At 52.6% G+C, this 22423-nt stretch overlaps 11 protein-coding genes across 11 annotated transcripts; 5 read left to right on the forward strand and 6 right to left on the reverse strand.

Moving 5' to 3' along the window:
- The first annotated feature begins 349 nt into the window (after positions 1–349).
- On the forward strand, positions 350–2558 carry DPL1 (sphinganine-1-phosphate aldolase DPL1). Its single transcript, XM_046087652.1, has 4 exons — positions 350–528; positions 611–1088; positions 1147–1280; positions 1342–2558. The coding sequence occupies exons 1-4, from the start codon at positions 434–436 to the stop codon at positions 2351–2353; spliced, it is 1719 nt and encodes a 572-aa protein (XP_045943620.1). The 5' UTR covers positions 350–433; the 3' UTR covers positions 2354–2558.
- Positions 2559–2601: 43 nt separating this feature from the next.
- On the forward strand, positions 2602–3033 carry LDX57_005966 (uncharacterized protein; the record flags this gene model as incomplete). The annotated part of the gene is made up of 1 exon (XM_046087653.1): positions 2602–3033. One exon carries the CDS (start codon positions 2602–2604, stop codon positions 3031–3033), a length of 432 nt encoding a protein of 143 aa, XP_045943621.1.
- Positions 3034–3877: 844 nt separating this feature from the next.
- SEC6 (SNARE-binding exocyst subunit SEC6) lies at positions 3878–6157 on the forward strand (the record flags this gene model as incomplete). Its single annotated transcript, XM_046087654.1, has 1 exon — positions 3878–6157. One exon carries the CDS (start codon positions 3878–3880, stop codon positions 6155–6157), a length of 2280 nt encoding a protein of 759 aa, XP_045943622.1.
- Positions 6158–6452: 295 nt separating this feature from the next.
- LDX57_005968 (uncharacterized protein) lies at positions 6453–7835 on the reverse strand (the record flags this gene model as incomplete). The annotated part of the gene is made up of 1 exon (XM_046087655.1): positions 6453–7835. One exon carries the CDS (start codon positions 7833–7835, stop codon positions 6453–6455), a length of 1383 nt encoding a protein of 460 aa, XP_045943623.1.
- Positions 7836–8170: 335 nt separating this feature from the next.
- Positions 8171–9342, forward strand: YFH1 (frataxin family protein). The gene is made up of 2 exons (XM_046087656.1): positions 8171–8679; positions 8827–9342. The coding sequence occupies exons 1-2, from the start codon at positions 8323–8325 to the stop codon at positions 9100–9102; spliced, it is 633 nt and encodes a 210-aa protein (XP_045943624.1). The 5' UTR covers positions 8171–8322; the 3' UTR covers positions 9103–9342.
- Positions 9343–9956: 614 nt separating this feature from the next.
- dph3 (CSL family zinc fnger-containing protein) lies at positions 9957–10262 on the reverse strand (the record flags this gene model as incomplete). The annotated part of the gene is made up of 1 exon (XM_046087657.1): positions 9957–10262. The coding sequence occupies one exon, from the start codon at positions 10260–10262 to the stop codon at positions 9957–9959; it is 306 nt and encodes a 101-aa protein (XP_045943625.1).
- A 258-nt stretch (positions 10263–10520) lies between these two features.
- On the reverse strand, positions 10521–11840 carry LDX57_005971 (uncharacterized protein; the record flags this gene model as incomplete). The annotated part of the gene is made up of 4 exons (XM_046087658.1): positions 10521–10812; positions 10890–11422; positions 11507–11605; positions 11697–11840. The coding sequence occupies 4 exons, from the start codon at positions 11838–11840 to the stop codon at positions 10521–10523; spliced, it is 1068 nt and encodes a 355-aa protein (XP_045943626.1).
- A 961-nt stretch (positions 11841–12801) lies between these two features.
- Positions 12802–13086, reverse strand: BDF1_1 (transcription initiation at TATA-containing promoter protein; the record flags this gene model as incomplete). Its single annotated transcript, XM_046087659.1, has 1 exon — positions 12802–13086. The coding sequence occupies one exon, from the start codon at positions 13084–13086 to the stop codon at positions 12802–12804; it is 285 nt and encodes a 94-aa protein (XP_045943627.1).
- Positions 13087–13123: 37 nt separating this feature from the next.
- On the reverse strand, positions 13124–15472 carry BDF1_2 (transcription initiation at TATA-containing promoter protein; the record flags this gene model as incomplete). Its single annotated transcript, XM_046087660.1, has 2 exons — positions 13124–15296; positions 15375–15472. The coding sequence occupies 2 exons, from the start codon at positions 15470–15472 to the stop codon at positions 13124–13126; spliced, it is 2271 nt and encodes a 756-aa protein (XP_045943628.1).
- A 2335-nt stretch (positions 15473–17807) lies between these two features.
- Positions 17808–20819, forward strand: UTP5 (WD40 repeat and Utp12 domain-containing protein). Its single transcript, XM_046087661.1, has 2 exons — positions 17808–18510; positions 18583–20819. The coding sequence occupies exons 1-2, from the start codon at positions 17957–17959 to the stop codon at positions 20552–20554; spliced, it is 2526 nt and encodes an 841-aa protein (XP_045943629.1). The 5' UTR covers positions 17808–17956; the 3' UTR covers positions 20555–20819.
- Positions 20820–20952: 133 nt separating this feature from the next.
- Positions 20953–21585, reverse strand: LDX57_005975 (uncharacterized protein; the record flags this gene model as incomplete). Its single annotated transcript, XM_046087662.1, has 2 exons — positions 20953–21196; positions 21302–21585. The coding sequence occupies 2 exons, from the start codon at positions 21583–21585 to the stop codon at positions 20953–20955; spliced, it is 528 nt and encodes a 175-aa protein (XP_045943630.1).
- Positions 21586–22423: the final 838 nt, after the last annotated feature.

The raw sequence follows: 22423 nt of genomic DNA on the forward strand, positions 1-22423 counted from the left end.
ATGTGTCTCGGGATTCATTGGTTATGGGGTGTTTAAAAGCCTTCTTTTGTTGTCTCAACGAGAAAGAAAAAAAGGATGGAAATCCGGTGTTTGTCTCTTGGAAGAATCTTGTATATAAGCAGGCCGCGGAGTGGTTGGCTGCATTTCCTACAATAAACCGAATGGATAAATTTGGTAGCTTTCCGATCTTCCCATGTAAAATATCTCCTCGTAATATAGCGCAGCGGTTAAAATCTAGCTGTGATCTGGAGAAAGTCCGTGTCTGGATTTCTAGATGCCTGCAAGTCATGCAAGGTTGCATGTGGGAACCGAGGCTGCTATTTAGTCATTTCCTGGAACATCCGATCTTTCCACTTCTTCTCCTCCCCCATCGTCGTTCTTTCTGGAGGACACCCCCCCTTCATTCGATTCCTTCGATCGCATCCACGTCAACATGGCTTCGTCGGTTCTTCCGGTTGCCCTGCAGAATAAACTGCTTGGCTACCGCCGAACTCCCAACGCGCAGTTGGCCGCCCTGAACTTGGACCTGTGAGTTCTCCGCCCCCGCTCTCAGTTCCCCGATCTCCGTTCATCGCGATTGCAGTCTAATCAACTAACGTCGTCAACGCAGCCTTCGGAACATCGTTTTTATCCTTTTTATCTTCCGCTGGCTTCGCAAGGCGTTTTACGCTGTTCGTGGTTATGGTATCTTCGGTAGCATTCGCAATGTCTACGCCGCCGTCCGTCTCTTTTTCTACTCCATCTTCCTACGAATCCCCGGTGTCCGCGGCCAAGTCGACAAGCAGGTTTCGACCGCGATTGAGAATCTCGAGTCGAAACTCGTGCCGAGTGGTCCTGGCGTTACGAGATACTTGGAGCTCCCCAAGGAAGGATGGACGCCCGAGCAGATCCGCGCCGAGCTCGAAAAGCTGGTGAACATGGAGCATACCCGATGGGAAGATGGTCGCGTTAGCGGTGCCGTGTATCACGGTGGAAAGGACCTGTTGAAGCTTCAGACTGAGGCTTTTGGACAGTTTGGCGTGGCCAACCCAATTCATCCGGATGTTTTCCCTGGTGTTCGCAAGATGGAGGCCGAAGTCGTGGCCATGGTATGTTCCTCTCTACCAGGTCCTTTGAGGTAGACATGATGGTTGATTGATGGAATAGGTTCTTGCTTTGTTCAATGGACCCTCGGATGGCGCTGGTGTGACTACCAGTGGCGGTACTGAGTCTATTCTGATGGCCTGCTTGGGAGCTCGCAACAAGGCGTATGCAGAACGCGGTGTCACCGAACCCGAAATGTGAGTCGACGGGCTTCCTTCGCATACTGGTTATCATGAGAAATACTAATTACCACTTAAGGATCATCCCCGATACTGCCCACGCTGCCTTCATCAAGGCCTCGAACTACTTCGGAATCAAGCTGCACCGCGTGCCCTGCCCGGCTCCGGATTTTAAGGTCCACATCCCCTCCGTTCGCCGGTTGATCAACTCCAACACTGTTCTCCTGGTCGGATCCGCACCGAATTTCCCTCATGGAATCATCGATGACATCCCTGCCTTGTCGCGACTGGCTACCTCATACAAGATCCCTCTTCACGTGGATTGCTGCTTGGGTTCTTTTGTTATTGCTTTCCTCAAGAAGGCTGGATTCCCGTCTCCCTACGAGGAGGAAGGCGGATTTGACTTCCGTCTTCCCGGTGTGACTAGTATCAGTGTCGACACGCACAAGTACGGATTCGCTCCCAAGGGCAACTCCGTGGTGCTGTATCGAAACAGGGTCTACCGTAGCCACCAGTACTTCATCTACCCCGATTGGTCCGGTGGTGTCTACGCATCTCCATCCGTGGCTGGGTCCCGTCCTGGTGCGTTGATTGCGGGCTGCTGGACCAGTCTGATGAGTGTTGGTGAGGCCGGGTATATCAACAGCTGCTTGGAGATCGTTGGCGCAGCGAAGAAGTTCGAAACCACCATCAAGGAGCACCCCCTTCTCTCCAAGAATCTCGAAATCGTCGGAAAGCCCATGGTTAGCGTCGTGGCTTTCACGAGCAAGAATGGCGGCGTTGACGTCTATGACATGGCCGACGCTTTGTCCTCGAAGGGGTGGCATCTCAACGCCCTTCAGTCCCCTGCTGCTATTCACGTAGCGTTCACCATTCCCACCGCCTCTGCCATTGACAAATTGACCACAGACCTTATTGAAGTCGTCGAGAAGGAGCTAGACAAGGCCGAGGAGCGAAAGAAGCAGGGCAAGTCCTATGTCATCAAGCGTGGTGACACGGCGGCCCTCTACGGTGTAGCCGGTAGCATGCCTGACAAGAGTATCGTGAGCCGTCTGGCAGAAGGCTTCCTTGACACCCTGTACAAAGCATAGATGGGTTCACTTCTTGGCTGAAAGGATTCCATTGTTCATAATTTTTTAAAAGCGAGCTGTTTATATGGGGATCTCGTCCCGGACTTTTCAATCGCTCCTATGTCTACAAATAGTCGGTATTTTGGTGTTTAGGTGTCGCAGTTGGGTAATACATTAATCGATTGTTGGTGCGAGTACATATCAATGGCTTTCAGTTTGGTTTAATTGCCACGTAGAATCCAAATCTCAATATAATATGATAACACAGTATGTATAGTACAAGAAGTCGTTCAGACGCGACCCCATCCACGAGACGAGACGATATCCTCCATATCTCGACACCTCAGAGTATATCAAGCAAGACAAAGAAAATACAAAATCGCTTCATGCAAATAAAAGAAACAAAACAGACGGACATAGAAGGTGATATACCGTTCTCATCCCAAACGGCCCAAACCCCTCCAGCCAGAAATCAACCCGATCTCTCAATCAAGCCTACGAAGCAGAGTCTCTCGAAGAGAAATTCTCAGGGCTTTGACAATCGCTTATTCGATCAAACCAAGCAGGCCGACAACAAACAGTTCATTGCTTCCGAGTCTCCTTCCACACCTGACGCGCCTGCGTCTCGATGTAGTAACCCGGATCGGGCTTCCGCTCCAAATGCACCTCCTCCTTCGATAACCGTCTATCGACCTCCTTGACCTCGACGAGTTCCTTGACGCGCATGATCTGACCGGCCACGGACGACGAGACGGGGTGGAAAACGGTGCCCATGCGCTTCTTGAGGCCGAGTGCCTTGAGCACGTCTGTTGTTCGGCGCGGCAGACCGATCGCGGAGCGGACAAGGGTGATGCGGAAGTAGGACATTTTTTGCTGTTCTTTTTTGTAACAATTGGAATTGGGATTGGAATTGGAGGTGGATTCGGTGTGGTATAGTTATTCGGGGTTTGGTGGAAGTTTGGATCGGAAGGTCGTGTGTTTTTTTTTTCTTCTTCCGGAGGGGATTGCGAGGCAGTTGGGTTCGGGGGAACTGGGAGATTTTGATTTTCGCTGGTCTGATCTTGACACTTCAGCGGAATTCGAGTTCAATGGACCGTTCACTCCGCGGCAGATAATGGAGCTGGGGAAACTGTCGATTATCTCGAAGAGCGCGGGATTTTTGCTTTCCCAATTCAGTCTCGGCCTGGGCGGGGAGTCACGTGCGCTGCGTTCTGCCGTGCCGTGAGAGCGGAAGTGCTGGGTTATGCACCAGACTACATCACTATCTTGACGGCGAGTCTAGCTAGAGGGGGGCTTGGTGATAAGATATCTGTGCTGTGGATTACCTACTTCTGTCATTTATTTGTTAATTGACTGTCATCTTGCTGGTCAATTTGAGTTCTTCAACTCCTTGACAGCTCATGAGGGGCTGCCGCGCATACTGACACCTTGTCTACTACATCTGCATCAGGACACTCCGCTTATTTAATTTCCTGGCTTTTACCTTCGGACAAAGCGCTTCCAGTCGATCCAACAGTATACATACCACGCCTATATACAGTCACCATGGCGCGTGCAGCGGACCCCGACGCAACGGTAGCCATGCCCCGGCTCGAAGACATCCTGCGTCACCCCGAAGACCTCGACAAGATCGCCGGACTAAAGGCCGAATACACGCGCAAGAAAGCCGCCGTCGACTCACAGCTCCGCGAGGGCCTTCGAAGCCAACTCGAGTCCGTGCAACGCAGCATCAACTCCCTCACGGAAGGCCAACGGCAAGTCTCAAAGACCAAAGACGAGCTGCAGGGGATCGACAAGCTCTGCGCGGAATCGCAGACCAGCGTCGACGACTTCTCGCAGATCGACCGACTGGCCAAGATCCAGCGGAATTTCGAAGCGATCTTGACGATGAAAAAGGGCCTGGAGAACTTCAGCGAGGACCTGGCGGAGGTGGAGTCGCTGTTGCGAGAGGACGACGATGATCTGGAGAATCAGCCGAACTTGCTGCGGGCGCACATGCAGATCTCGCGGTTGCGGGACTTTCGCGACGAGGCGATGGATCAGATTCGGAAGGTCCAGGACCCGAGTAGTGAGTCGGCGCTGGATGATTTCTTCCAGGGCTTGGACTCGGTGATTGATTGGTTCGACGACCATCTGGGCACGGCTTGTATGAATATCATCCCGCTGGTGCAGTCGGATAACCCGAGCATGGTGGTGCGATTGGCGGTGGTTGTGATGCATGAGGAGAAGAACGACGAGACGGTTCGAGCCCTGCAGGAGGCGCAGAAGGACCATCAGGACCTGGCGGGTCGGTTCAAGTCCATGAATGTCGGTCCGAAGACGGTCAAGGGCTACAAGGAGAAGTTCATGCAAGCGATCGAGTTCTATGCGCAGAACCAATTCGAGAACACCAAGGAGGATTTCCTGGGCAACCCGGATAACCTGGACAAGAGCTTCCGGTGGTTCTTCAACGATCTATTTACCGTCCAGCAAGGCATGCAGTCGTTGATGCCGAAGAAGTGGAAGATTTACAAGACGTATACCGATATCTACCATCGGATGATGCACGATTTCCTGGTCGGGCTGATCGATGATCCGGAGTTGCCCGCCGACAACTTGCTCTCGATCATCCACTGGACCGAGAAATACTACAAGAAGATGAACAAGCTTGGCTGGAAGCAGGCCGATCTTCGACCCAACGTTCTCGACGACCGCGAGCCTGATCTCATCCGGAAGTGGCAGAACGTCATCATTAGCGCCGTCGAGGACTGGATGGACCGAATCACGGAGTCCGACAGAAGGGGTCTGATAGAGAGGTCGCCCGACGTTATTGAAACCACTTCCGAAGGCTTCTTCCGGACCAAGACTCTCCCTGACATGTGGCGCATGATCCGCGAGCAGATCGTCGCCTCCAGCTCCTCCTCTCGCGCCGATGTGGTCGAGGGCATTATTGACGCCATGTTCCGCGTGCTGAAAGCCCGTCAAACCACCTGGCAGACCCTCATCGACGAGGAATGCAACAAATACAAAGCCCCCGGCGGCGACCAGCTCGACGGCCTGCAGCTGCTGCAGGACTACCTTGTCGCAGTGGCGAACGACCAGATCGCCTGCATCGACGACAACGAAGAGACCGGCCAGATGGGGTACCTCTCACGATTCAAGCGCGACTTGGAACCCATCGTCGACCCGAAGTACATGGCGTCGCGGGCCCTCCCGGAACTGGACGCCCTGCGCGACGGCTACGTCGACCTCAGCACTTACTGCCTCTCGCAGTTCGTGGACACCATCTTCGCCACCGACTTCCGCACCACGATCCCCGATTTCTTCACGCAGCGCTGGTACGGCGATTTCGCTATCAAACGCATCACCTCAACCTTCGAAGACTACATGGCCGACTACAGCCCCGTTCTGCACCCCTCGCTCACCGACATCCTGGTCGAAGAGCTCTCGGACGAGCTGCTGGTCCGCTACCTCTCGTCCGTGCACAACCGCGGCGTCAAATTCCGCCGTCACGCCGACCCCTACACGGATAAGTTCAAGGACGACGTGCTCACCGTGTTCGCCTTCTTCCAGAAATATCCGGACTCGTTCGCCAGCACCATCAAGGACAAATGGCGCCTGGTCGAGTGGCTGGTGCGTCTGCTGGAGGCCGAAAAGGGTCCTCCCGTCGTGGCCGTCTACGAGAGCTTCAAGACCGAGTATTGGGATCTGCAGCTGTCGTGGGTCGAGTCGGTCTTGCGGTCCCGGGATGATTTTGAGAGGAGTATGGTGAGTGCGGTGAAGGCCAAGGCGGCTGAGTTGTCGGTCGAACGGGGGATGGAGACTCTTATGGGCAAGGTGCGGTAGAGTTGGTTTTGTTTGATTGTTGGATGGTGGGAGCTGTTGTGGGCTGGTAGGACAGAGGTTATGGGAGATATCATGGCGTCTTTAGGGAAGCGCGGCGTTTGGTGTTCAGTTTAGTTCTGGCATATTATATTTTCAGACCAGCATGGCAGACAGCCTGCGCTGTAGATAGACAATGTAAAACACGTCTATGTACATCACACTCGATTCTAGTATAGGACGGGGTATATCCAAGCCTCAAAAATACTTCTGTAAAATCCACCACTCCCAAATATGAAACCCAAACCCGAGGATAAGATCAGAAATCCAAACTCTTCTCCGCAACAACCATATATTTCTCTCTTAACCTCGCATTCAACCCATCCTCGTCTCCTTCAGGATCCAATTTCTTAGCCCCCATCTCACAGATGCAAACAGATTCGATAGGAAAATCACGAGCCCATACGAACGGGTTCGGAGCGCCGTTCTCGACTGCATCATCTAGGCCATCATCTTTACCCCGGACAGCTTGGTCTTTGTCACTATTATCGCCGTCTTTCCGGTGACCGTTTGCAGTGATCGTAGTGCCTATAGTAGAAGGTCGCGGTATCGTTCTACCACCGTCGAGATAGTAATCCTTATATCGCGCAAGCAGGTCCCTTGCATCGAACGAATACCGACTGTTCTTGCGGCTCTTGCCCCCGCCGCCTGGTCCTCGAGATCGACCCTTGATGTAGATGGTATTGACGACCGTGGCGTGGAGGAGAAGCGGTCGAGGTTTCGGTTTGGATTTTGGTTTCGGGGCCAGAGACTCATGTTTCGACGACGTGTGCGTGTTTGTGACAAGGGGGTCTGATTCTCTCACAACATCTTCTGCTACGTCGACGGGCATCTCTTCAAGAAGAGAAGGCTCCGTCTCGACTAGACGCTGTGCAGTTGCGCCGTCGTCACTCCCTGCAGGGTTTGTCTCTGCGCTGGGGCCCTGCTGCTGCTGCTGCTGCTGGGACGTATCATCATTTTTAACCTCCCCCTGTAGAAACCCAGCGTCTAGAAACCGATCCCTCAACAGCTCGCAGAACGGATACAGTCGCGCCGTCGAGTCCACCGGCGCGGCATGCAATACGGTCGCCGAGCGTGCGCGCGGCAGCGCATGCAATGATTCCAAAGAGATGGTGAACGGGCTAGGAGGAGTAGTAGTGTGCTGCTTTTCGGTTTCATTTCTCGCGATCTCGCCATGCGCTGACTCGTTCGTTTCATCTCTGTTGGTTCTGTGAGACCCTGATGGAGATGCTCGATGGGGTGCCCGGTTCGTCCGGTGTTGTGCGCGTGCGCGCGCAATCGTCTCCGCTTCACGGACTAGAGCGACTAGATCGAGGGTTTGTAAGAGGTGGATTGCGGCGTCGAGGCGCTCTTTGCTAGGGAGGCTCATCACGCCGAGGGTCAGGTGGAGGGTGCCGACGGGGCGGATTGCGGCATCGGGAATGAGTGGTTGGGTTGGTTTGGCGGGTTCTTGGGCTTGGTGGGATGTTGTCGCAGGTGGTATATCAGCTTTGAAAGCTGCGAGGGAGGATTCGAGTTGAGGGAGAGACGTGGAGTTGACGAGTGGGAGACAGAGGAAGTGCGTGAGTTGCGGTCGTTTTTCTTTCTTTGCGCGGGGGTTGTTGGGTTTGAAATTCCCTGATTTCTGGTGCTGGGGAGACATTGCGAGGGATTGGCTTGGGTGGAAGGATCGGATTGCCGAGTTCAGCAGGAGTCTGGGGACGGATCGAGGCCGGAATGGCCTGGGGAAGGAGATCATCTACTGGCGTTGGTGATGATCAGATGTATGACGTCGAGCATCTCTAGTGAAGTGACTTGGAGAGAAGTGTAAAATGGCAATTGGAATGAGATGGATATAGTTCCAACAATAGGTTGAGCATCAAGTCTATCAATCCAATCAAACCAGCATAAATGTCCAAAAAGAAAGACAGACGGAAGGAGTTGGAGAAGAAAAGCCGGCAAAGCGGAGAAGGCGAAGAAGCTATGATGTGATGATCACCACTCGTTCCCTTCCACTCCTCTTTTCCCTCTTCCTTCTTCCCTCCCCGGACTTTCAAACCCACACTCTACTCGATCAATCACTTCCCATCGACTACAAACACCACTTCATCTATCCGCTCTAGACACCATCTAAGCTATCACCATCAACCATGCTCTCCCGCATCCCCCGCGCTCTCCGACCCTCTGCCATCCGCTCTCTCCGAGTCGGCCGCATCACAGCTCCCACAGCTTCAGCTTTCCACCAGCCTCAGTCTCAATCTACGCCTCTCCGTCGAGGCTTCCAATCCTCCTCGTCCGTTCGCAAGGGTCTTCACCCGGAATCCGCTGATCCTCCCGCCCCGAACCCGCAGTCTAGTAATGTCGCCGGCGCCGCAACCCACGTCACCGAGCCGTCGCCGTTGACGGACGGCCAGTACCACGAGTATGCCGAACATTATCTAAATGTGCTGGAGAAGGAGGTGGAGAGGACTCAGGAGGAGGGGTCGGAGATTGAGGCCGAGTATAGCGTGAGTTTTTCCCTCTCCCAGAAGGATCTCGAAGACCGGAGGACAAGAGAACTTCTTATTCTTTCTTCCCTCTCATCCTCAAACCCATCAAAAAAGACAAACAACAAACCCACTCAATCCCTCTAAAACTAACACTCCATCTGTCAGGCCGGAGTCCTCAACATCAGCGTCCCCGCCGTCGGCACCTACGTCCTGAACAAGCAGCCCCCCAACAAACAGATCTGGCTGAGCTCGCCGATCTCCGGACCCAAGCGCTACGACTGGGTTGTGGTGGGCGACCAGATGCACGAGAAGCAGGACACGCGGCCGTTTGTCAACGGGCAGTGGATTTACCTGCGCGACGGGTCGAATCTAACGGATTTGTTGAACTCCGAGTTGACGCTGAATATTCCGAGGGATGTTTATAGTGAGGAGTCTTCATAGATCCAAATACTTACTTAGGGCATGGGGGTTGTTGGCTGTGATTGTGGTTGTGAATGCGATGAGATGGATCGTGGATGATGGATTGGGGAGGTTATCTGTCGAGGCATATATGGAGAAGAGATGTAGGATAGGATATGACGGTCTTTGATATATTTGCAGAAAGAGCAAGAAAGTTCATATATTTCGGCACCAGGGACTTTTTGTTCATACTGGATGCGCAGATATCAGAAGTAAATGTTATAATAATACTATCGCTTGTTTTAACAGGTTCGTCAAAAATGTATCTAGACTGTAACTGTCTTCGGAGCTTGAAGCCTGGACGTATGACCATCTAGATATAACCCTTTTGCTCCTAGTAACCAGGTATTGTAGGGGAATCGGCGACCCCGAATGAAGTTCCATACCAATCTTGTCACTGCCAATTCCCTCCGATGCAAGATACAACCAGCCCCCTCAGCTGATGATCAATATCTCGACAGTGGCCATCTCGACCGCGACTCGCCGTCGCCCGGACGCCCGGACGCCGTTTCGTCCTTGATCCTGCGACTGCGACTCCATCTCCTTCTCTGGCGGGGTTGATAGATCTGTCGCAGAGACAGCCAAGTCGAGCCGTGTTATGTCGCCACCAGCACACGGACTGACGACCGTTCACTTTGACTTCCCGATAGATAGCGTGGCGTGGCGAGAGAGAAAGACGCTGTGCCGTCCCTTCAAAGCCAGGCCCGCATGCGCATTAACCAAGCCCATGACATGTATCCGTATCCAACCCCGAACACAATCGAATAGAAACAAATCCACTCGCCTCCGCTCGTGTCATTTAAGCCTGCACGGGCACCGCGCCAGCGGATCCATTCTTATCGTCCTGGGCGAGATCGGACTATATCCAGCACAAGCATGTTAGAAACGGTCGCTAACGGAACCAGTCCCGGACAGGACAAGACGAGAAGAACGGGAGGGGAACATACCGGATCAAAAATCACACGAATCATCAAACTGCAGCTAGGACACACGGCGATCTCCTCGCCGTCGCGCAGGTCGTCGATGGCGATCTCGAATCGGTCGCCGCAGGGACACGGGTAGTGGTAGATTTGGATGGCGGGGTCGAAGGTCATGTCTTCGATTTCGATCTCGTCGTAGATGGAGAGAGCGTCGTCGGCCATTTTGATAATATTTTAGCTTGAGGATGCGAAACGAAGGGGAACGAAATGTGAGACTGAGAACTAGAAGGATGATTTGTTTAATCTTATCGGAGGAAAACTTTTGGCGGGCGGAGTCAGGTGACTGCGGGGTGGCGTTCGCGGTCTTAGCAGTTCTTAGCAGCCTGAGTAATGTGGTTGAGTAGTATGGACAGGTTATCATTCCATATATACTGACAGATCATAAATAACAGGGGTATCTCAGCAAACTAATCAAGACATCTACCGCCGCAATCTCTCAATCTCCGACTTCACCTCCTCTATCTCATCGAGCAACGTCCCATACCGTCGCGCAATCTCCCTCATCGGCCCCGATCCCAAATGCGCCTTACTTCGCGTTCTAGCCGCAGGGGCCTCCGAATCCACGTCCTCGTAGGCCCTGAGATCCTCCAGCGCGAGTGCCTGACGCTCTTCCAACCCTTCCCGAGTATCATGAAGGTGCTGACGGTATCGACCGAGCGCGGCGACAGTCTCGGGCGTGTATATCGTTGCTGAAATATCCAATTTCATGACGCTGTGTCGGTTGATCATCAGCCCTGTTCTGATTCTTCCTTGTTCTATTATATCCAGGAACGTGTCGGACAGGCATACCTAAGTTTCCCTTCCACGCCCTGCGCCACCGTAGCCAGATGCTCGGCCTTCGCTTTCGTAGCCCGCGCCAACGCCCCGTGTTTTGCGCGCTCCAGCAGCACCACAGTCCGTTCCATCACGGCCGCCCGTGCCGCCATAACCTGCGTTGCCGTCGCGGCCATCCGTGCCCGCGCCGCCGGGAGCTCCGATAATTGTAGGTGTCGAAGGTTTCGGGCCCGTTCGTCGAGCCGCGACGAGAGAGGAGGAGCGCGGACCACGGCGTGACGGGCTCGGGTCCGCGATCGTGTCGGCTCCGTCGACTGTCCTGTGCTCGTGGGATCGCCCGCGTTCGCGATCTTTCGCAGGTCATGAAGGATACTCGATAGAGACTTGGAGAAATGCGGGATGAGCGCCGGTAGGTTGGAATAGAAGGCGTCAATGTCCGGGGCGAGCAGCGTCAGCGCGGTTGCTGTGTCTCCTGGGTCGGTTTCGAGGTCTAATTGTCGGGGGGAGGAGTCGAGGTAGAGGGATACGATGGCCATGGAGTCTCGATCCTGTTAAAATAGATGTGTTTCGGGTCAGTGATGATCAGAAGATGCTTTTTTGCTTTGGTATATTCATTGAATGGTTGTTCGCACCTCATCTGGGACTCCGCTGTCGGGATCGAAAGCTAGCTTCCGGATGGTCTGCTTCTTGATTTCTTTCTTGGCATGACGAATGCGACAGTTCTTCAGTTCCTATTCAAGTAGAGCGCTGTCAGATATGCATCGTTATTAAGTATGGTTTCAATCCTGCGAGATCGGGGAGGTCCTTCAAGCCTGGACGCACTTCGAGGGCTACTTTTCGAGCCGGTTGCGCATCGTTGGCACGGGTCGATCCATCTGGATGAAGTAATGTTGTCGTTAGATGCTGGTGAAGTCGTTTGAATTGTGGATTGCTCTCTAGGATTGCCGGGTCACAGGGTGGAATCATATTGGGGGTTCGGGGAGGAAGATGATTGATGGAGGGACTCCGGCGGAGAACTAAGTAGACAGAGCTCGGCGTGTTTTGACTGCGTCACCGCCGAATCACTTGCCGATCCTCGCTGCTACGATGAGAATCAACATTCAAGAACATCAAGCCATAGATAACCTGCTGAGTTGCAAAATATGTTTAAAAGTACAAAAGCTTCGGGTGTTCGCTTCCATTTTCACATTTCTTTCGTAATCATACATGCACTTGGTGCTATCGCAACCCTCTTCCCTGTCACCGAAAACCATGTCGACATGATCTCGCCGCAACGAGGAAATCAACCATCTGGAGCTGACCCGGCGTACAAGAAAGCATTCCGAGCCTCAACTTCGCGGGTTAGGATGATTCCTCTTGCTCAGAGAACCGACGGCATATTCAAACAACTTCAAGTAACCCAAGGTATGAGTACTCAGAAAATCTTATTCTGAGCACCATGCCTTCGTGTGAGCAAGGGCGGAAGGGGGAATTAAGGACGGAGAAAAAGGTGGCAGACGAAAAAGGAAAAGAAACAGGCGGAGAACGGCAGGTAGCCACGCACAAACCATAGGGAGGTCCATGTTGTGTCGTGGCATAGGGGGATTTCGCGAAGATCCGAAAACGCAGTGCCAAACGGAACGTGGGAAACCCAGACGCGGCGTTAAGAACTCGAGGAAGGTAAGAAAAAAAAAGAAGAAAGGACTATGTACAGAAATCTTCTGCGCCTGATGCGTAGACAAGACCATCTTCCAACACCAAGCGGGTCGCTAAAAAGAAAAAAAAAAAAAAAAAAAAAAAAAGGGAAGAAAAGACAAACAACAACAGCAAGAGCTTCGTTTGATAGCACATGCAACTAGTCACGGCGATGACAGCCCAGGAATGAAAGCGACGTAGCAAAGAGAACAGTGTCTCGGTACTTTTCACCGAAGCATTACTCGGCCCGGATCTACTCCTCTTCACTCTCTTCGGAATCATCGTCGGAGTCGTCGCTACTTTCATTCGCTTCGACGGAGGGCATCGGATCGGGCGAGCGTCCACCGCCTCCCTGGAAACGGGACAGGTTGCTCTCCAGCATGTTGATCTGAGCTTCCTGCTCATACTTGCTCATGGGCTTGTTCTTCTTGGGCTTAGGGGGCGCAGCATGATGGTTGGCGTTGGTGGTGGCAGGGGCTGGCGCTTCCTCTTCTTCCATGACGTGAGGTGCGTTCTTCTTGACAAACTTGAGCAGCATCAGAAGAACATCATTGGGCAACTCATCAATATCAAGTTCAATTTCCGTCTCTTGGGTGCCCTTTTGAATGATGGTTAGCTGCGGCTGACAGAGATGGATATAGGTAACATACCTTGAGACTTGGAACATTGCTCTGGATGATCTTGAGAGCCTCTTGCATCTTCTTGTCGGGAAGGCTACTGATGCCATTAGAAATAACCTGCTTTTCGTTGTACGTGACCCAGCGAGGCTTTTCAGGCTTGGAATGTTTCGAGCTAATGCTCTTCTTGTCCTTCTTGGCCGGGTTCACGGAGACGGGCTTCTTGGCCTCCTTCTTGCTGGCGGATTTCCCTTTACCTCCTCCTCCAATCTTCTTGGATCCGGGAGGGGTCTTCTTCTTCTTCTGCGTGATGGCTTCTACTTGACGCGACATCTCCTCAATCTGCTTCTGCAACAGACCCAGTTTCTCATTGTCAGACTCGCTTTCCTCAGCTTCCTCCTCGCTCTCATCGGAAGAAGCGGCGCTGTGGTGCTCTGGGTGCGGTTCGTGTGCTTCCAAATAGCGGCCCTTCTGCGCCCATTTCTCGTTGAAAACCTCCTGGAATTTCTGGCCCGCCAAATAGGTCGGATCACCCGCAATGTTGAATTTGAAGCAGTTTTTGAAGATCTGGCGCATATCAAGCTCGAACTCCTTGGCGTTCTCATACTGACCGGTTTTCAATTTTTGTTTCATGGTCGACATATCCATCGGTTTCTTGATGATGCTGTGGTATGTCGGGATGTTTAAGGCGACCGGATCCACAGGGAAGTAAAACGGCACGGCGTAGCTGTAATGCTTTGATTTGTGCAGATCATCCAGCAGCTCCTGACAGAACCTCAGCTCCCATTGATACTTCTTCTTCTTTGGCTTCGTCGAGTAAGGAAGATCTCGCTTGGGAGGGTGGATGGACCGTTTAGGCCGTCCGTCGACAGTGGTAGAATCGCGACGGATGGTCGGCAGACCTTCCGGCCCCAGGGCGAAGGTTGTTGCTTGGGGTGAGTTGCCAGTCGGACGCGCAGGGGGATTGTGCCCGATACTTGTTCGTGGCTCCCTACGGGCAGCCGAGGTCTTCTGCGATATTTTCTTGGGTTTCTTTTCCTCAACTTCATCGGGCTTGGGCAAGTTAACCATCTGTTTGTCGAAGGTGGCCTTGAGCTTTTGTCCCTCTTGCGTAACGATGTGATCGGGGCCGTTGAACTGCAAAGCATTATTCACCATAAGAGCAAAGTCATCAACAACTGCCTGCGCCGACTTGTACTCATTGTGCTTCAATTTGCGCTCGATGGTTCCAAGATCCATGGGATGCTTGATGAAGTGGGGATAGTGGGGGATGTTCATCCTAACGGGGTCGACAGGCTCCCGGTAGAAACGTGAGTCGTTCATACGCTTGAGGCTCTGAATACCCTTCAAGAGGAACTTGTGCTGAACCTTGGTCATGCTAGCATCCCCGTTGGTCTTTCGCTCCGCGGGTGCTTCAGTCGTCGGCGTAGGGGGCTCGGGAGCTTTGAATTCCACGGGCGCCGACGCCTCATCCCCGATCTTGGTACGCTTTGCGGCTGGCTCGTCGGCGGGATCTGGCTCACGCTCCCGCGACACTTTCGTCGGAGAGGCCGGAGCTTCCGGCGCATCCTTCATCTCCTGATCTGTAGTCTGCAGAGGGGGGACAGACGGCGCACTGCTGGCAGGAGCATCATTCGATACGCTGTCAGGTTTGGCACTGGTGGGAGGATGGTGAGGAAGTTCAGTTTTCACCGAAGGGGATTCTTGTGGCTGCTGCGCTTGTCCTTCGCCACTGGTACCAGACGAGGGTTCTTCTGCCGACGGCTTCGCAACATCCTGGGAGGGTTGGGGGTCACTGGGGGCAGGCTTGTCTGCGCTGGCGCCGTTAGAAGGCTCCTGCGCGGTCGGTCCACTTGAAGTAGGCTTATCTCCGACTGTTTCTTGGGTGACATCATCGGTCGCAGCAGAATCCATGTTCGAAGGTTTAGCTGCTTCGGATGATGCGGTTTGTTGAGGCGAGGCATCAGCAGGAGTGTGAGCCGGGGACTTGGGAGGCGATGCTGCTTCGGCACCATTGGTAGGGGTATTCTCTGCACCGTGGCCATTCACCGCAGCAGGCTTAGGCGACGTGGGTTTTTCTGCCCCATTCACTGACGCGTCTGGTTTGGCATCGGTAACGGGAGTATCCACGCTGATAAGAGAAAAAGGAGCCATGTTAGTGATCTCAAAGCATGCGCAGTAGACAAAACAAATGTGAGAGAGAACATACCCTGTGGGACCACCATCAGATACGCCATTTGGCGACGGCGGCAGTTGAGGCTTCTCCTCCTTAAGAACGGAAGGAGCCTCTGGAGGCGGCGTCGCCATTTGAGGTCGCGATTATGACGCCCGCGCTGGGGACCGGAATACAAAAAGATCTAATGAGCAACGGAGCAGGTGACAGCTGGACTGAGTTATCGGAGAGGTTTTAAAAAGCGCCAACAAAAATAGAACTGAATGAGTAATCTCTGCGCTATCACAGACTAAAATGAATCGAATTTTCGGTAACCGGCGAGCAGCAAAAGAAACACAGTCCCTGATTAGATGACAGATTAAACAACAGAAACGCTGTTGTCTTGGCAGTGAAAGGGCTGCGACACCGCGACGTTAGAAAAATACAGGAAAGATGAGAATTAGCGCGGGTCGGAAGTGGAGAATGCGACAGGAAGGAGGAATTTATATCGCCAAGAGGCGGCAGCCTGGAAAGGAGTCACGTGGGCGGCGAGGTGGTGACTCAGCGGGTGGCAGATTCGCGATGGCGGGAGATTCCGAGAAAGAAAAGGCAACAGAAAATAAAAGAAAAAGAAAAAGAGTCGGGGTGGAGAGATAAAAGGTTGATCAGGTGATCCGCGGGCTGAGGAAGTTACGAGAATCTCCACACGTGCCAGACCGGGTGCCTGAGGCAATTAATCAAGCTCCTTGGTTTGAAAGAAAGGCACCAAAAAAAAGAGGAGGGTAAAATTAATGAGAAAATAAAAATAAAAATAAAAAGGTCAAGGGGGCAGTTGCAAAAGGTGGCCGGGATGGAAGGGCGAATTTAAGAGCGCGACGCGAACTAAGACGCGTGCAGTCAAGGACCAGGGGAAAAGAGGTGGTCGGTGTGGACAAGGGCGGTCAGAGGCAGGGAAAGGGGTAAGGTAGGCGTGACCGGCGCGCAGCTCTCAGCTCAGCTCCAGAAACAGAGAGTGAGGAAATCGGAGGGGGTGCTAGAATCCTTAAGTACGAACGGCCGCGTCGCGCTCGTCCGCCCTCTCCCGCTAACTCCATCGGCCGCGCTAATCCCAATTATTCTAGTTCAAGCCATTTAGCACTCGCTGATTGGCTCACCGATGACGCGTTCTACGAGTCATTCCTGGTCATTGGTCGGTGGCTTCCACGATGTGGGTACATTCGTCCCAGAAGTTGTCCAGGTCGGGAATATCTTGGGAAGAAGGGGAAAGAAAAAAAAAAAAAAAAGATTTGTACCTTTCAGTTCGGTCATGGTCACAACAACAACTTTTGGCACCAGCCTTATCAATGTGAAATCATGTTAGAAAAAAGGGAGCAAAAAAAAATATAAAAAAAATATAAATATAATCATAATGATCTTGACCCAGGAAGTTTCCCCCACTGTCCAGTGGGTCTTACCATGGGAGCACCAGCAAGATTACTTTCATGATACTCCGTAGTGACATCTTGGGTGAGATCAGATATGACATACCAAAACTATTTTTTGTTAGGCATTCAAGACGGTCGGTCGGTATAGAATGGGATGCATCATGATTTGGTCCGGGTTGATTGCTACACCGCCCGATCCGGGATGTGGTGGTCTGCTGACCAGCGGAAACCCCAGGGTTCAAGCCCTGAACCCTCTCCTTGCCGCGGAATAGGCCTAGCGCAGAGGACTGATGCAACCACTCCACCAGTCCAATCCGGTTCTACGGTTGCTACGGAGTACACAAGTAAACAGATGGTCCAGCCTCATCTTTCTGTCGGACTTGGCTTTCTTTTCGTTTGCTTGCTTTCTGCAATTGCAACATGCCATTGTTGACCTATTGCAACCCAAATAATACGTACAAGGCGCTGTAAACCAAGAGAACTCGCAGATGGCGCCCGTCGCATCCCTTGTTTAGTAGTCTCGGGAGAACTATATATATCAACGACATGGTGCTCTGTGCATTTGTCCAAATCAAACGTGTCTCGCCCACCTTTATGACTCCTCGCTTTGCACAGAGCACTGGACTGAAACATGTAGCGTTTGAAATCCAGAGATTGTGAATTCCTATGAGTCAACAGTCGATCGCGAGGGATCACGCAGATCCGCCAGGCAGACGCAGTAAACGGGAGCAGTGATGCCTACGAACAGGAACTTCTGTGGCAGGGTTCTGGAGTAGTATTGTAATAATAATAGCCACAAGCCTGGAGCAAACGGTGTTGGTATTGTAGGCGTTCTTTAGGTTGAAATAAGAGGAAACGCCTAAACCAGCTCCACAATAAAGAAAGAGAAGAAGAATACACAAGGTTTCGGAAGTATGAGCAGACAAGATATGTGAGTCGGCCAGAGCAGGCGATTAGATAAGACGCAGACGCCGGAGCGGAAGTTCACAGGCGGCTAATCCCAAACGGGCCAAGCGCATCTGCCGGCTTCTACAGAACTTTTTTTTCAACACCGCCCAAGAGTCCAGCGACGGACTGCAGCTCAACTTACTCCTTCCTGTTGTTGCTCCTAGTCGAACCCGGACTAGATCTCTTTTCTTTTCTCCCGGGATCGCTATCTTCCCGATTACTTTATCACTTTTAATTCATACGATTTCGCCTTAGAATCAGTCGAAAATGGGGAAGAGAGTGTCTCGTCCGCCCGCTACGAAAACTTCCTCCGCCGCGGTATCTGGCGGATCCAACGCGGGGAATAAGACTTCGATCTTACGGGCGTCGTTTGCGCCGTCGGACTATCAATTGGCGCTTTTCGCCTCGGTAATTCAGGGCCTGGAGGGCCAGCATATTCGAATTCACGACACGAATACGGGCCGACTACAGTGTGAGCATGTCTTGGGCCCGCGGGAGACGGTGACTTCTCTGGACTGGGGTTATTACCAGAGCAAGCCAAAGGAACAGCCCAAGAAAAAGAGAAAGCGCCACTCCGGCGTCAATGGCGGCGCCGATGGATTTGAGCAGGGAGATGTAGTCGTTGCGTTCGGCACAAGCGCCTCCGACATCCGGCTGTACTCCCCAACAGAGGACAAGATCGTGGGAACTCTATCGGGCGGACATGAAAAGGGAGTCAAGGATTTCAAGTTCACCTCCAACCGACCCGGCCAGGAGGGATGGAGTATCGGCGGGGACAACAAACTCGTGCAGTGGGATCTGCGTACCGGGAAACCTACGAAGTGAGTTCCTCGGTTGTTTAAACCTTCTGCTTGCCCAGCTAGCTCGGGTATCTAACAAGTATCTTTTTCAAGAACAATTCCCATGCCTGCGTCGTCGGTGCTCTCCGGTCTTTCGCGTCCTCTCCCTTCGAACCCGCCCGTTATCTGTGCATCCGAGAAGGCGTACATCGTCGACGTGGAGAATGACGTGCCTCCTACTCCCTTCCCGGACATGCGCAACCCCATTCAAACTATCCTCACATCCTCTACAGAATCCGCAGCTGCAGGACTATTCCTCGCGTCCGATAACGACCGGTTCCTCAACATCTATGACCCCCAGAGCCAGAAACTCCTCATGAACCTTGTCGCTGATAACGAAGTGTCTTCACTATCCTTATATACCGCCACAGACAAGGAAGCAACCGATGTATCTCTTGAGAAGCAAGTTTTGGCCGCTGTGACCGAGGATGGCACCATTGAACTTTTCACGAGACCATTCGTGAAGCCCGCCGAGCCGCAGGGTTCCAGGGGCTCCAGCTTGAAGGCGAAGCGTCAGCTTGCCACGAAGCGGGCCGAGGCTTCCATCAAGCTCGTTCGTTCCGAAGGCTCGAATGCGCTTGCATCTGTGGTCAAGGTGCAATTCCAGGGCTCCGACCTGATCGTCGCTAGTGCCGAAGGAGGCTCAATTCCCGTTTTCGAGCGGATCAAGTGGCTCAACGAGGAGACGGATGAGCTGTTGTTTACCGGCACGAGGACGATCGCGAAGACTCAATCCGCCCATATCCTTGCATCGGCGACTACTAACGGAGCCAAGAGCGCCCGCGAGACCCAGGTTGACGATACCAAGGCCGGTGTGGAACAAGGAGCTTTTGCGGAGGATGACGTGGAAATGCAAGACTCTAAGCAGGATGCCGCTTCTGTTGCCGATAGCGAGCAGGACGATTCGGATGATGACGACCAACAGCCCGAGCAGTCCACGGAGAAGGCTGTCCAGAAGCAAAAAGAGGCGGCCGACAGCGACGTTGATATGGACAATGCCCCAGGATCAGACCAGGAAAATGAGGAAGAGGAAGAAACGGGTGAGCCCTCCTTCGGCGAGCTTATGCGGGCCCACACCGCAGGAGAAATCGACGTTGAAGCCGAGCTGGAGGATGGAGTGCGCATCGGGTCTCTCGTCCCAGGCAAGCCCAGCGCCGCCGTTCAGCCCGTGCCCACGGGAGTCTCGCTGTCCACCGTCCTGACCCAGTCTCTTAAAACCAACGACAATGCCATGCTGGAGTCCTGCTTCCACACCGGCGACACTACCATTATCCGAACCACCATCCAGCGACTCGAGTCGTCTCTTGCCGCCACCCTCCTTCAGAAACTGGCGGAGCGTATTTCTTCCCGGCCCGGCCGATACGGACACCTGTTGGTGTGGGTGCAATGGACGTGCGTTGCCCACGGAGGTGCTCTCGCCGGCAAACCGGAGCTTCTGAAGCGGATGTCGACCCTTTTCAAGGTCATGGACCAGCGTTCCTCCAGTCTGCCCTCGTTGCTCTTGCTCAAGGGCAAACTCGACATGCTGGATGCGCAGCTAGGACTGAGAAAATCCATCCGCAGCGGAGCCGAAGACATGGACAGCGAAGACGAGGACAACATCATTTACGTCGAGGGACAGGAGGAAGAGGAGGAGGACAGCGACGCCGAGAACAAGAACAACGCCACGCCGCGGACCAAGTTGATCCGCGACCAAACGTTCGACGACGACGAATCGATGGTGAACGGCGTGCACTCGGGCATTGACGATTCGGACAACGAGGAAGACGAAGAGGAAGAAGACGAGGACGAGAATGTGCTGGATGTCGAGGCCGAAGAATCCGCCGGATCCTCGGACGCCGAGGAGTCGCCGGACGAGGACGAGGAGGATGACGAAGACGCAGAGAGCGTGGGATCGATGGCGGACTTCATCGCAGACACCGAGGACGAGGCCTCGGACGACGAGGGGGCCGCCGTATCTCAACAACCGCCGTCCAAGAAGGCCAAGTTGGGCGGAGGAAAGGGGAAGAACAAGGCCAGGAAATAGATTAGAGAAATGTTTATACCCTGATCTTTCTCTGCTTTGGTTTTGTATCTTTTTCCTTTTTGTTGTTCTTTTTGACCACCCTATTTCCTATTTCTATCTCATTTTTTCAATCCGGATTTCTACAAAAGTAAGGAATACATTTATTCATTCATGTGTTTTTATCTTGTCGGTGTTGGTCCATAGTATAGATCATGATTTCCTTTTATTGATCTCTTGCCTGACTTCCCTTGGAATCTGTATGTACTAATATTCATGAATGCTTGCAAGTCCATCCATCCATACATCATGACACAAGTCTGTATAGAGATCTCAATTAACCATCTTTCACCCACCCACCCACTCACTCACTCGAACAGAACAAACAAACAAATTCCAAATACCCCAATAAAATCCCCAACTCACCACCCCATCTCCTCCCTCCTACACCCACCCCCATGCAAGACCCGATGTCCCGGGATCTTAGCCAACGGCACCTCCACAACCACCGTCTCCTCGTCCGACGGATAATCCGTCAAATGCCCATCGCTCCGATCCGGCGTATCGAGCGCCAGGATCGCGCCGTACTTTCCGCCCCGGATATACGCTTCCTCGTGGGAATGGGGGAGCGCGATGTGTGCGAGGCCGGAGAGGAAGATTACCCATCTTTGTAAGTTAGCGCTAGCTTCTGCGGTCTTGAATGTTTGGGGATAAGATGGATGGTGTCGTGTCCCGTAAGTAGGTAAGTAGATGGATAGTGATAATACGTACTGAGCACTCGGCGCGTTATGCTGCCCATTATCAGTCCTCGGCTGAATAACCATATACGAGACGTTCCCTGCCGCAGGACCCATCGCCTGCAACATGTTCTGTTCGGTGCCGGGTTGCGTGGAGTGCGCGAAGCCAGGGGTCAGGGCCCAGCATTCCAGAGTGGACTGGTTGTTGTGGGCGCCGATGACGGTGATGTTGAGCGTGGAGTTGATGGATGCTGCAGCTGCGGTGATGGTGCCTGTGAGGGCGATGACGGCGGTCAGGAGGTTGCGGAGGGAGACCATTGTGTAACTGTTGGAATTATCTTATATTATTATTGATGGGGTGTTGTGTTGTCTTCTACTGTGGAAGATAGTATGTATGTACCTATGGATGTATGGAATAGATGATGGCCGTGGAGGGAATGAAGGGAGAGAAAATATCCTCATGTCTAAAAGCGAGATCTCGAGTGAGACCTGGAGATCACCACCCACATGCTGAAGAAGCAAAGACAGATCTGCAAGCTGACTAGCGGGATTCATTGGAATCGGAGAATTGCCTGGCTGCAACTATTATTGGTGATCCATGTTCCATCGCTCCATGCGGTGACGATCGTCTGGATAGCGCGGAACTACGGAGTAATTGTCACTATGGTTCGTAGTCTTTAAAAACGAAAGCGTGGTCTTTCCGCGCTGCGTGTAAGTGCCTTAGGGCAATTTCTCTAGTTATAGATATTGGTGCCTTGTTCTACACTCGGCGCGTACACCAAATGAGTAGACAGATTTATATAAAGCCCGGGTGTAGCCTCGTAGAGTTATAATCTAATAGCTATTTACTTAGGTTAGTTATACAGCATCGGAAGTCCTTCTCTTTTTATGTCCTGGAATGTTTTTTTGTGTATGCCTTCGCTGATTCCATATTAATTCTAGATTCTCGTCTAAATTGAACCCGCCTGGATAAGAGTACCAAGCGCTTCCCGAGCGGGTTAGTTTACATATGCCAGATCATCTGCTAATTCGGAAAGAGAAATTGGGAACTAAATAGCACTGAACTTGATATAGGCCTGGATATGTGGGGCCCATGATATTAAATACATGTCTTGGGGCTTTTTAAACTTTTTTTTATTTTTATTCCCCACCCCCC

This window comes from Aspergillus melleus (genome assembly GCF_016097325.1).
Source record: "Aspergillus melleus strain CBS 546.65 chromosome Unknown contig3, whole genome shotgun sequence".
Classification (NCBI taxonomy): Eukaryota; Fungi; Ascomycota; class Eurotiomycetes; order Eurotiales; family Aspergillaceae; genus Aspergillus; species Aspergillus melleus.